General features: G+C 40.9%; 1 protein-coding gene across 1 annotated transcript in view; it reads right to left on the reverse strand.

The window, feature by feature from the left end:
- Positions 1-5718: 5718 nt before the first annotated feature.
- The window catches only part of SAMD12 (sterile alpha motif domain containing 12), a 384839-nt gene continuing 375749 nt past the window's right edge, over positions 5719-14808 (reverse strand). The window contains exon 5 of the mRNA XM_070748248.1: positions 5719-8376. Within this exon, the coding sequence (XP_070604349.1) occupies positions 8354-8376 (23 nt within the window). The 3' untranslated portion in view covers positions 5719-8353. The remainder of the gene's footprint in view (positions 8377-14808) is intronic.

Below are 14808 nucleotides of genomic sequence, written 5' to 3' on the forward strand. Positions count from 1 at the left end.
AACCAGTTGTGAAAAGATTAAATGGAAGGTAAGATGAGATGCAGCTACAGTATTCAAATATTGAAAAGCAAAACACAGAAATGGACATATTGAGGAGCAGAACAGAAGCTTCAAGTTTCGCCGTGCGCAGTTACATTTCTGCTTTTGCTACATGAATAAATGACACTGAATATATTGACCAAGATCTGTCTGTCTGTCTAACTTAGAATCATCTCTGCCAAAGTAGCCAGATGTCCTCTAAGCTTTAAGCAGAAGGTCTTTTCTACAAGTAACAGATCTGGAATGCAGAAAAACAGAAGACCACTAGATGATACCAAAGATTTCACGGTGTATCTTCAAATAATTTTGGCTTCCTATTAATGACACAGACTTTCTCCATGATGATCTAGTTCAGTGGTTCTCAACCTGGGGGTTGGGACCCCTTTGCGGGGTCAAATGACCGTTTCACAGGGGTCACCTAAGACCACGGGAAAAGACAAATTTAGTTAGGAACTAATGTTCTATTCTGGCATCTTGGAACATATTTTTACAATCCGACCAATCAGGCATTTACTTTCCTGCCAATCAGCTTAAAGTTCTGTTGGGAGAATTGGCCCTAGACTTATGATTGGGGGTCACCACCACATGAGGAACTGTATTAAGGGGTCGCCGCATTAGAAGGATTGAGAACCACTGATGATTGAAACCTGAACTCTCAGGTTTCCTAGTGATCTATTCCCTGATACTGTAACTGAGTCTATCTACTCGGCTTCTGGTTGTCCTCTTTTCTCTTCCTCTATCTTTCCCAGTACAGGTAGTCCTCGACCTGTGACCACAATTGAACCCAGAATTTATGTTGCTAAGTGAAACATTGGTGACGTTTCATCTTCCTTTGCGACTTTTCTTGGCGCATTTGTTAAGCAAATCACGACAGTTGTTAAATTAGTAGGCACGGTTGTTAAATCAATCTGGCTTTCCCCCTTGTCTTTGCTTGTCGCAAAAGGGGATCGCGTGACTGCAGGACACTGCAATAGTCATAAATATGAACCAGTTGCCAAGCATCTGAATGTAAATCACGTGACCATGGGGATGCTACAACGGTCATAAATGTGGAAAAGTGGTCACAAGTCACTTTTTTTCAGTGCCATTGTAACTTCTAAGGGTCAATAAATGTTGTACGTTGAGGGCTACCTCAATGATAGCTTTTCCCAGAGAACTAGGTCTAATGTGCCCCAAAGTAAGACTCTTTGAGCCTCCATTGTAGGAAACATTCCATTGCTCCAGTGAAAACTTGGAGTCTATTTCTTTGATGAGCCATTAATTTGTTTTGGGGGCTGCCGGCAATACTCTCAGGGGTCTTCTTCAACACTAACATTCAACAGTGTCAATGTTTTTCCTTATCTTGCTAGTTCATAGAATACAGAGAATACTATGGCTTACACCAGTATTGGGTCCCTTACCGTTACGGTCCACACTGTGCACCGGTAGAAAAAAGAGCAATGCGCGTTCAGTTCTGGGTGACTGGCGTGTGGGTAGGCAGGTCCCGGTGACATTTTGCTTCTGTGCATGTGCAGGAAGCAAAATCTTGCGCATGTGAAAGATTTTGGAGATGTGCGGAAGCAAAAAAATCACTAAAATATTGTGTACACGCACATCCTCTCACAAGATTTTGCTTCCTGTGCGTGTGTAGAAGCAAAATCTCCCTGGGACGCGCCCACCCACCATCACCCAGAACTGTGTGCGCATTGCTGTTTTTTCTACCGGTGTGCAGTGTGGCCTGTACCAGTAAGGAACCCAATTCTGGTGTAAGCCATAGTATTATCTATGGTTTGTACACTGCGCGCACATCCCACTGTTAGCGGCGGTAAGTAGGAACCCTTGTCAGGCTTACACCAACGTTTATCTTTGTAGGTGCTAACACATAACAAGGTTGGAGAGTCCTCTCTAAGGCCTTCATGGCTGCTCTACCAAGTGCTGGTCTGTAGTGTAGTGATTCAGAAAAATACGTAACCTTTTACGTACTGCCATGTACAGTAGTGGTCATTCTGATTTTTGCAACCTAGATCTGGATAGTTGTAGTCTTTTCCAGTCGTACTACCTGAGATTCGGTTGACTTAAGTTGCTGGTGACTGAACTTAGGACTTTCTTCATTCAAAATCTAAACTCTGCTCTCCTCTGGTCCTCCCCACTTGTCAAATTTATTATTTTTCTTTCAGGCAGGGCTGAGATACACATCTATTTAAAACTGAAGAGGAACGGAAGAGACCAGGCCTCTAAAATATATACATTCCAGACACTGGAAGCACAGATGAAGGTTTTTAAGCCCAGAAGGATCCAGAGGCTATTAGCTGTTCAAAGTTGAAAATATTATGTTGGATCAGGGGTGAAATGCTACTGGTTCGGCCCAGTTAGCGGCGGTGTCCTGGTAGTGGCGGTGTCCGGTGCTTTGGAGAACGGGTAGCGGAAGCAGTGCAAGGCTCCACCCACCAGCCCGGATGTCGCCATTTCCTTTTTGTTGCCCATCTGCACATGCGCAAAATGTTTTGTACATGCACAGAGGGTGAAAAAGCGCATGTGCGAGTGGAGGCGCAGTTGGAAAAGCATACACGTGAAGCATACAGTTGTGAACTGGTAGGGAAAGTAAGTAGATTTCACCGCTGTGCTGGACTAACGTTGAGATCTTATCCAGCAGGCCTCAACCTATTTTCTTGGACAGTGGAGTCTGCAGATGGATTCTTAAGAGAGGAAGCTGATTAGAGGAGCCTGTATATACAATAAACCAGTGTTTCCCAACCTTGGCAACTTGAAGATATTTGGACTTCAACTCCCAGAATTCCCCAGCCAGCGAATGCTGGCTGGGGAATTCTGGGAATTGAAGTCCAGATATCTTCAAGTTGCCAAGGTTGGGAAACACTGCAATAAACCATTGATGAAAGGGAAAAAATGTGCTGAAAAAGTCTGTTAAGAAAGCAATAATTCTACTGAGGCACACGCAAGTAGGTTTTTCACCACAGCTGATAATAATCTGAGGCGCTGATTGTAGATCTGGTTCTTTATTAGAGTTTAATATTGGTGACTGTCTTGTCTAAGACTAATGGCAATTGATTTTTTCCCTGTTGTTCTTTTCCCTTGCTACTTTCTTGCTCCAACATAAAAGACTGGGACTTTTTAATATTTGGAAGTATTCTTTTTCTTCATGCAATAAGACACTATCTTTTCTCTTCTGCAAACAGAAGAATCTCATAATTAAATAAGGATGTCTAGAGGGCACAATTAAAAAATACCAAGAGACACCCACCACATGCAAAACTATGCCCATTTTTAATATGTGTTACTATGATTAAAGCGCAAGTGACCAGATTCGTTGCAGCAGCATTGGGGATTCGTGAGAAACACATGATTAATCCACCATATCTATTTTACACAAATAATGTATCAATCCCTTTTGCATTACTACCAGAGGTGAAATCTACTTTCCTTCCTTTCCGTTTTGGAAATGCGTGCGTCATGCATGCGCCATAGTCACATCCAATTTTGACCCGTGCATGCACGACGGGTTAACCAGGAACTAATGATGTCCAGGAAGGTGGGTGGAGCCTCGTGCTGCTACAGAGGGTTAAAACTAGGAAGTAATGATGTCCAGGAAGGTGGGTGGAGCCTCGTGCTGCTACAGAGGGTTAAAACCAGGAAGTAATGATGTCCAGGACGGTGGGTGGAGCCTCGTGCTGCTACAGAGGGTTAAAACTAGGAAGTAATGATGTGTGGGCATGTGGGAGGAGCCTCATGCTGCGCCGCTACTGGTTCAACAAACCATGTGCCACTGCCGCTACCGGCATGCACGATCCGGACAGAACCGGCAGAATTTCACCACGGATTATTACTCTTTTGTATTTTAGTATTTAATGACTATGGGGCTCACTGTTTAAGGATTGATATTATAGTATAGTTAGGCTATTTGTAACTGACAGATTGGATGCCAAATTGTGGTTTTAATATCGATTTTATCCCACTTGTTTTTTTACTTTATTCTAGAATTTTACACTGGATACTCCTTAAGGTTTTTTTTTTTAAAAAATGTTCTGATCTCTGGTCTTTGACTGTAATAAACTTGATTGATTGAATCTGTGTCAAACGGTAAGACACATAAAAACCAAACAGAACTTCAACAGCTCCTATCTTGACATTTAAAAAAAAAATCTACACTGAATGGACATCCCTGGAACTAAAGTGATCTAAGTGTCATATGCTGGGAACACATTATGAAAACCTTCACAAATAATCACAGGAGAGAAAACTTTCTCCTTAAAAGTGGTTTACCCATATCAAAGTTCTGTTGAAACCTAAAATGTACCTAGAAACGACTGACTTTGGATTTATTCCTGTTGTGAAGGCTTTCACGAGCCATTGGAACATCAAGCTCAGGGCAGAGGTAGGTTCTTCTTGGTTCAGATCAGTTCTGTGGAACTGGTAGGAACTTGATGGCCTGGGTCACTAGAACTAGCAATTGACCCAGGCCTGTCACGTCCCTGAACCTTCATGCAAAGAATGTTTTTTAGCACTGCACATGTGTTCGAGCACATGCAAAGCACACATGCGCCTGTGTGGCGTGTCAAAGACCGAACTGGCACACCAAGACAACTAGACACAAGAACAGTTTTTTCCCGAACACCATCACTCTACTAAACAAATAATTCACTCAACACTGTCAGACTTTCTACTAAATCTGCACTTCTATTCTACTAGTTTTTCTCATCATTCCTATCACCCATTTCCTCCCATGTTGACTGTATGACTGTAACTTGTTGCTTGTATCCTAAGATTTTTAATAATATTGCTTCTTCATTGCTTATTTGACCCCTATGACAATCATTAAGTGTTGTACCACATGATTCTTGACAAATGTATATTTTATTTTATGTACGCTGAGAGCATGTGCACTAAGACAAATTCCTTGTGTGTCCAATCACACTTGGCCAATAAAATTCTATTCCATTCTATTCCATTCTATTCCATTCTATTCCATTCTATTCCATTCTATTCCATTCTATTCCATTCTATTCCATTCTATTCCATTCTATTGTATTAAGAAAACTAGAAACCATCCCTGGAGCAGGGGTGTTAAACTCAATGTCATTGAGGGTGGCATCAGAGTTATGTTTGACCTCTGGCCTGGGGTGGTATGTGCGGCCAGAGTGGGCGTGGTCAGCTCAACGTCACTCATCTCAGGGCACTTATGGTAGCCCGAGTGCTTTGCCAACAAAAATAGGTTCCCGAGCTCCATTTCCACTGGCAGAGGGTTGCAGAAGGCTGTCCCAGCCAAAAACAGAGCCCAGGAATCCATTTTCGCTAGCTAAAGCACCACGGGCCCATCCATCATTCTTTCCAGGGTGGCTTCATACGTGGGATCTAAGCACCCCATGGGCCGTATCTGCTCCTCCCCAACCTTGAGTGTGACACCCCTGATCTAGCATAGGGAGAAAACTTCAACAAAATTTCAAGGAAGCAATAGAGCTGAATAGTTCAGGATGCAGGGACTTAAGCCGCTCTTCTCTTAAAATACCTTCAAGTTGAAAAATATGAATTGCACAGCAAAAGTGTGTGTCTATATGACTATGTGAAAAACCACACAAGTTTGTAACAGTCTATCAAGCAGGAAAAATTCAACTGAAGATCTACCATTGCTTGATTTAGGGACAATTAAAATCAGACACTTGTTTTTTATGGAGGCTATTATGATGATTTTTTTTTTTTGGCTACAAAGGGTTTTTGTTTCCAGAAGAAATGAAAAAAACAAAAGTTGTATGGGAAAGTACTGACTCAGAATCGGTAAGGATAAAGATTAAACCACAGCCTTCTGTGTTCTGGAAACCTGGACAAAGAATAATGGAGAATACCGCTCATTTTGGTTGCAACAGTCTTAAGCCGGCTACAGTTATGTGGAAAGTAAACATTTCTGCTCAAACTTGTTTGTGAGAGCAAGAAAAATCCCCAAACAGATCTCAAGTATAAAGCTAAGGGTCAAGACAGATTCAAAATACAGTATAATATATTTGTCGATACCTGCCCATAGCATAAATTATCCTTAAGTGCACCATTCAAAGTGATTGAGATTTCAACATATCCTTGGCCTGTGAAATTTTGGCTTGCTCACTCTAGCTGACAGCTGATTGAAAAAGAATTTGAGGTCAATATGGCACACCAGATGGACAACTGAACACACAACAACTGAACACAACAACAACAACTGAAAAGTGAATCCCAAGGCTCAGTTGGATGTCAATGGAAGAAAATGTCATTGGGCAGAACTGCTTAAGAACATACTTGAACAAATGCAATTCTGTGTTAGAAAGAAACTAGGAAGATCTTGATGCCCAATCACCCTATGCAAAGAGTTGTGGTCTCTGCCTTCGTTATCTTTAACATTTCTCCATATGACCACTAAAAAGTAGATGTTCTAATTTTCAACATCATTCCAAGAGGGAAGATAAATATACCAGTAATTCAGTAGCGTGTACTCAATACAGTAGGTTGGCACTAATAACAAGCCAAAAGCTCAAATCTGTTACTCTGTTTATATTACTTTAAATGGGGCATGTGCAGAGGTGGACTGCTATGGTGGAACAGTGACACATGCTCGCCCCAGGGTCTGAGAGCTAAGGGAGTCCAACGCAATGATCGAAACATTTAAACATGTTAAAGGTTTAAATAAGGTTCAGGAGGGAAGTGTTTTTAATAGGAAAGTGAACACAAGAACAAGGGGGCACAATCTGAAGTTAGTTGGGGGAAAGATCAGAAGCAACGTGAGAAAATATTATTTTACCGAAAGAGTAGTAGATGCTTGGAACAAACTTCCAGCAGACGTGGTTGGTAAATCCACAGTAACTGAATTTAAACATGCCTGGGATAAACATATATCCATCCTCAGATAAAATACAGGAAATAGTATAAGGGCAGACTAGATGGACCATGAGGTCTTTTTCTGCCGTCAATCTTCTATGTTTCTATGTTTCAATTCTGCTACTGCACCTGGGCAGGAAGCAAAATCACAGGTGGAGATGCAGGTGCGCCCGTGGTGTGCACGCGATTTCGCTACCTGCCCAGGTGCAATAGCAGAATTGTGCTGGACTCCGCTAGCAGTCAACACACGTCACTGTCTCACCTTAGCAGCCCACCTCTGGGCATGTGCCTTCAAAGGAAAAATAAATAAAATGGCTTATGGTGTAAGATGGTAATCATTTTATCAGTTAGTTATTCATATTCTATTAAAAACAAGTAAGCATTTAAAACAGCCAGGAGTAACATCGCCTACGCTAACTACCGATCAGCCCTTTTTATAGCTGGCTTTTGCTACAAGTGTGTAGTGGAAAACACTGTGTTTCTACAGTGCGCAGTGAGAATGTTTTCAGACCGGCCACATTGCTACTGAAATGTTATATGTGTCTTCAGTCATCAAAAGACAGGGGATTCTTGCAACAAGACAGCAATCTTTTATCTCCATTAATTTCTTCTCTATTATTTAACATGCATCGAAGCAACAGAAATATAACCGTACTTGTCGTTTTGGAGAGGGGGTGCAGCGAAGGAACATACGTGCTCTCGTTCTACTACTTCTACACGCAAAGAGTCAAAAACAGCCACGACAATATCCATGTGAGTGACCAAGCCAACTTTGCTAGCGAAGCAATGCACATGGTGAGTCACGCAAGGCATAATCTCTACGCAAATACCTGAAACATTCCCATAACACACCGAATCGGCTAGAATGCCTGTGTGGAGACCATGTATGGATTGCAGATAGTGTAAAACAGGGAATCATTCCTTGTATCACTAACACAAAATATTTTTACGTTCCTATCAGGGGTGGGTGGGTCGGGGAAAGGGATATCAGTGAACATTTGGGTGTGCGGGATTGGAACTACCGGCCCCATTAAAAAACATCATGCATTCTGCATTATATAATTATAATCCATTGTTTGCCATGCTAAAAACAAAACTCAATTAAACCAAACCCCAGACCCTTTAGTGAAGGTCACAGAGAGTTCCCTGATGGGAATATAAAGTTTACGCACAGTGATGAAACTGGAAACAGTTTTCCGGTGTAAAAAAACCAAACAAACCACCAACTATTAGGTGGAAAGAGTTCTATCGTTGGTTACGCACCCGGCTGGGATTCCATCAGCAAATCAGCGGCTATTCAGAACTTAGCATGTTAATCAGATCAGTTGGATTTGGGTGCAGTTCTTGGTGGCTGATTTCTTCCGGCGGTGCCATTTCTTAGGTTTCTTTTTAAAAAATTATTATTATCATTCTTTCAGGTGGAAAAGTCCGCTTCTATGTCATCTGGCAGGACAGCAGCTTTAGAGGTTGGTGATGTTTATGGGGAGCTCTCGGTCGAGGCTGTTTAAAGAGAGGAGAAAGGAAACAGAAGAGTAAATACAAGCTGAGTTTCAATCAACTGCAATGTATTAATTCATTCATCCATTCATTATTTCGTTCATTCATTCGTTCGTTTATCCATCCATCCATTCTTTCGTTCATTCATTCATTCATTCATTTGTCCGTCCGTCCGTCCGTCCGTTCATTCATTCATTCATTCATTCATTCATTTGATTTAAATGCTGCCCTTCTCCTGAATCTTGGGGCAGCTTACAACATATTAGAAATCTACATAAAATAGTATTCTAAAAAACCCACAGTTAAAACTAAACAAACAGATTCACACTTCACACATACGACAATCATTCATTGGGTGGGGCAAGATCTCAAAGTTTCAACGGCCCCAAGCCTGCTGGCAGAGATGGGTCTTCAAAGCTTTGCAGAAGGCAGGGAGAGTGGGGGCAGTACAAATCTCTTGGAGGAGCTTGTTCCAAAAGGCTGGGGCAGCCACAGAGAAGGCCATTCCCCTAGGACCCTGACGGAACCTGGAGAAGGCCGACTCTGTAGGCCCTGACTGGCCGCTGGGATGTTATCGTTCAGAGTGAGCAGATTTCTGAATGGTCCTTCCCAATAAAAGATCAGACCTGCATTAAAACTTTTTTTTTAAAAAGGGGGCATACTGCACTCCCCTCTAACACTGACGGTGTTACTAAGTTTGGTAATAAAACATTTTCAAGAACACCATCAAACTCAGAGAGCACCAAGGACCCGTAGCTTATGCGCTCCTAGATAATTATTTTTTCCCATTCTTCCCTTATATCCTCTGGCAGTTTAGAAGGCAAAGTCTCCCTTAAATTAAGCGCCAGTCCAGGTCAGCACACAATATGTCCATGTTATCTTCCTGGCACTTCTAACCTACCCTCAGAGCTGGGATTTATATTTGGTTTCCAATTCAAGAACTTTTTTTTCTCCTCTCAGGATCATCTAGGTCCTGTTGCCATCTGTTTTGACTTGGACATTATTTTCAATATTAATTACATCAATTAATGCATTAGAAATAGGTCATATCAGGCATACTTGAATAGATGTTCCCAAATTACTTGATCAAGACTCTTTTTAATATAGCCCAGTGTTTAATATTTCTGTGATCGCAGAATATTTTCTGTGACACTTCAAATCCATTCAAGATCAGTGAAATGTTCTCACTTTTACATCCAATTATTAATCCAATTATTAATTATTAAACATATTATTTTTAATATGTTTGTGAGTGACATAGGGGAAGGTTTGGTAGGGAAGGTTTGCCTATTTGCCGATGACTCTAAAGTGTGCAATGGGGTTGATATCCCTGGAGGCGTCTGTAATATGGTAAATGATTTAGCTTTACTAGATAAATGGTCAAAGCAATGGAAACTGCAGTTTAATGTTTCCAAATGTAAAATAATGCACTTGGGGAAAAGGAATCCTCAATCTGAGTACAGTATTGTATTGGCAGTTCTGTGTTAGCAAAAACTTCAGAAGAAAAGGACAGCCAGTCTCAAAATGGGTGAACAGTGCAGTCAGGCGGTAGGTAAAGCAAATAGGATGCTTGGCTGCATAGCTAGAGGTATAACAAGCAGGAAGAGGGAGATTATGATCCCGCTATATAGAGTGCTGGTGAGACCACATTTGGAATACTGTGTTCAGTTCTGGAGACCTCACCTACAAAAAGATATTGACAAAATTGAATGGGTCCAAAGATGGGCTACAAGAATGGTGGAAGGTCTTAAGCATAAAGCGTATCAGGAAAGACTTAATGAACTCAATCTGTATAGTCTGGAGGACAGAAGGAAAAGGGGGGACATGATGGAAACATTTAAATATGATAAAGGGTTAAATAAGGTCCAGGAGGGAAGTGTTTTTAATAGGAAAGTGAACACAAGAACAAGGGGACACAATCTGAAGTTAGTTGGGGGAAAGATCAAAAGCAACATGAGAAAATATTATTTTACTGAAAGAGTAGTAGATCCTTGGAACAAACTTCCAGCAGACGTGGTAGATAAATCCACAGTAACTGAATTTAAACATGCCTGGGATAAACATATATCCATTGTAAGATAAAATGCAGAAAATAGTATAAGGGCAGACTAGATGGACCAGGAGGTCTTTTTCTGCCGTCAGTCTTCTATGTTTCTATGTTTCTAGAAATAGGTCATATCAGGCATACTTGAATAGATGTTTCCAAATTACTTGATCAAGACTCTTCTTAATATAGCCCAGTGTTTAATATTTCTGTGATCGCAGAATATTTTCTGTGGCACTTCAAATCCATTCAAGATCAGTGAAATGTTCTCACTTTTACATCCAATTATTAATCAGTCCCAAATAATTTTATATTTGTTTTATATTACTCCTGGCCATATTTTCTTCAGAGCCCCCTCTGGAGAAAATTGTTTTCACAATATCACTCATGGGTTCAAAGATAAAAATGATCTGTTTCTGATTGGACAAACCATTTGTCTTAAGTGGTATTGGGTCTCTTTCTTCAGCAATGGGTTGGATTAGGAGATCTGCAAGATCTCTTCCAACCCTGTTATTGTAACACAAAATCTGCCATTCATTGAATGCTATTCTTCCAAGCTATTAGACCAACAGACAGAAAAGACTTGGGAGATGATATATTCTCCCACTGATTTTGAATAAGGAGCAGATGCCATTCAGTTATTTCAAAGGGCAAACTGTCCCAGAGAAGTTAATGAGGCACTAACTCTGCTTGAGAAAGCCCTAATCAGGAAAGGATGAAGTGAGCTTTCCTCCAGGCACATCATGTGCATTGCCCACATCCTGACTTTTAAACGCCTGACGAAGACATTTTCCCCCTTCTCAGAACGAAAAGACATAAGCAATAGTCTTGACATTTCCACGGACCCTTTTCTAACGGGTTCCAAACAAAACGCAAAAGAAAAAAAATTCTTCCAACTTATTCCACGATGATAGCCTTCAGAGCATTACCCTGTTATCTTTTGCCATTTCGTTTAATTTTTTTTAGAAAACTCAACAAAGAAGCATATTATTTATTAGCAGAGCGGATGATGGCTAAAATAAGGGCAGCTGCCACTTTTCTAAGGCAATTTAAACACTGACACTTTTCTGCAAACTCCCCCTCATCTAGCAAGAAGTGTACTAAAAACTGTAATTAGACACTCTGCCTAAAAGTGCTGTACCGATACACTGGTGCTGCTTGATAAGAAATCACTGATAAATAAAATATACACTGGAAAAGGTGTGGATCCCAGCCTGCCAACAGTGGCTCGGCAGGAAAAGTATTAAGAGAGTTACTGCTCCGGGCAAAAGTGGTTGGCTGCCAAGATGCCATCCAGAGACAGGGTAAAAAGCAAGAATGGTTCCTGGTTCCAACCATTTCCCTTGGGTCGCATTAAGGTTGAAGTTCTTGATTCTGATTTTTCACCCAACAGTGGAAAGTCAGCAGGAGAAAGCTCCTCAAAGCTTCCGGCGTTAAGAACACCCTGCTGAGCAAGTGCAATTTGTATACCTCCTGTGTATAAATGGAGATATCCCTCTATACATTTTTAATTCAAGAAAGCAATTTCTCTCATAAGCACATCGATGCCTAAGTTCAAAAGTGGTTGTGAACAGCTCAATACTGGACAGGGAAGCGGCAAGAAAATGAAATAAGAATAGTGCCTGGGGAAATTGGTATAAATTATTATTATTATTATTATTATTATTATTATTATTATTATTATTATTATTATTATTATTATTATTATTATTATTATTATGTCTGGGTCACTCCAGAAGCCAATACCAACCCAAAAAGAGTATCCAGACACACTGGTAAAAGGCAAAGGCAGTTTATATAATTCAAGGAAAACACAGGTAACAGAAAGTGTCCTTACAAACAGGAAAAACGCTGGAACTTCAAATATATACACGAAGGGAATAGTCCATGAAGCAATACCAGATTCTTGCTGCCAAGACGGAGCTGTAGATAGCAAACAGACGCCTCCCACGAGTCTTCCAGACTGCGAGGCCACAAGCCAAGATCAGAGATGCTGAGAATCAAAACAGGTCACCGAACTCCAATTGATAACACTCCACATGGCTTCAAGGCCTTGCCTGCCTTTTAAACCCTGCTGATGAGGACCACACCCAAACCCAGCTGCTTCTAATTCAATGGTGATAATATCTCTTTAACTGTTCCTTTCGTTGCTCTGAACGTCTCTGTCTCATGTCAATGACAGCTTGTGCGTCATCACCTAATGACTCCAAGCTACTGGCTGGGGAGAGCCCCCCCCCGGGGCTCTCATGCTGTTCTCCATCCCATTCCTGACTCTCCTCTCCCCCGTCCGACTGTTCAGCCCCCTCCTCTGCGCTGTCATCCTCCTCCGGGCATGGAGCCAGCAGAGACACAGCTGGTCCCTGAGCAGCCTCAGGCTGAATCACAATTATTATTATTATTATTATTATTATTATTATTATTATTATTATTATTATTATTTAGATTTGTATGCCGCCCCTCTCCATAGACTCTTGTTGTTTTTCATCAATTTGATTGTCACCTGGTATGGCGATATCAATGATCCACACTTTTTTCTTTTCCTTTTCCTTTTTCTATTATTATTATTATTATTATTATTATTATTATTATTATTATTATTATTATTATTATTATTATTGTTGTCAGAGAGGGGCGGCATACAAATCCAATAAATAATAATAATAAATAAAATACTACCTCTGGCTGGCCCCAGATTGGAGTGGGAATAGAGATTTTCCAGTACCCTTCTCCCAGGAGCGTGAAGGGAATGGAGATTTTGCAGTATCCTTCCCCTGCCACGCCCACCAAGCCACGCCCACAGAACTGATAGTAAAAAAAATTGGATTTCACCACTTCCTTAATGGTTGAGATCAAGCTGGCTTGGAAGGACTATGCTGCAGCAGTATTTCCAGGATGGATCAATCAAACTGTTTATAGTATTCTCTGTAGCCCGTTGAGTCAATATCTGGTCAAAAGAGTCAATTTTCTATATTGCAACATTTTATAATGATAGATGACTTTGCCTTTGTGCCCTAAAATGGTACTGATGTCATTAAGACTATGAATGCACCTGCTCCTTTTGCAAGTATGTGCTATGAGCAGAGGAAAAGGAACGACTATTCACCTGCTAATTGTAGAGGAGAAAACACATCTCTCCTGATTCCCCATTTTGTGTGAGACAAAAAAAACATGATTGCATCTTCGCTTTATCATCGAGGCAGATTCCCAGAGCCTCACACACACCTAGTATGAACTGTGTGAATTGAATCAGCCATCAAAAGGCACATAGAGATAAAGAACATTTATCTCTATTAAACTACGGAAGTTTGTAGATCATACAACAGTAACTGGTCTCATTTGAGACAACGATAAAACTGCATACAGACAGGAGGCTGAACAACTAGCCTCGTGGTGTGACCGGAACAATCTGGAACTGAATACACTCAAAACTATAGAAATGGTGGTAGACTTTAGGAGAATCCCTCCCATTCTACCACCTCTTACAATACTAGACAGCACAGTATCAACACAGTAGAGACCTTCAAATTTCTAGGTTTTATCATATCCCAAGACCTAAAATGGTCACCGAACATGTCCGCGAGGAGAAGGGCAGCCTATAAGTTGAATAAAATAAATAAATAATCCTAAAAAATGTCATCAAAAAAGCACAACAGAGTGTTCTTTCTGTGCCAACTCAGGAAGCTCAAACTGCCCAAGGAGCTGCTGATATAGTTCTACAGAGGAATCATTGAGTCTGTCATCTGCACCTCTATAAATGTCTGGTTCGGTTCTGCAACCCAACAAGACAGACACAGACTTCGGAGGAGAATCAGAACTGCAGAAAAAACAATTACTGCCAACCTGCCTTCCATTGAGGACCTGTATGCTGCGCGAGTCAAAAAGACGGCTGGGAAAATATTTACGGACACCTCACACCTCACATAAATTGTTTCAATTGCTACCCTCAAATGACACCATAGAGCAGTGCACACACTAAGACAACTAGATACCAAAACATTTTTTTCTCGAACACCATCACTCAGCTAAACAAGTAATTCCCTCACCACTGTCAAACTATTCACTAAGACTGCATTACTACTTGTTCTGCCAGGCTCTCTGGTAGGAGCCTCCCAAAAATTCAAGGGTATAAATTTCACACACGTTTGAAAATTCAAAACAATGTTCTTTATCCCAAAATTCAAAATAAACTAAGCACTCTTTTTGTATTGCAAAGAGCACTCGTCCCAAAACAACCGGGTAGTCTGTAGAATGAACCTTAAGCAGTCATTAAGTACTTAGCTAGCAGCTGTGAAGAAACTTCACACCCCTTCTTGTTCCAATGAAGTGAGACACACACACACGTTGCTCTGCTTTGTTTTCAAAGGCATAAAAAATCGACAAGCAAAGTCCAG

Source organism: Erythrolamprus reginae, chromosome 3, assembly GCF_031021105.1.
Source record: "Erythrolamprus reginae isolate rEryReg1 chromosome 3, rEryReg1.hap1, whole genome shotgun sequence".
NCBI classification, from domain to species: domain Eukaryota; kingdom Metazoa; phylum Chordata; class Lepidosauria; order Squamata; family Dipsadidae; genus Erythrolamprus; species Erythrolamprus reginae.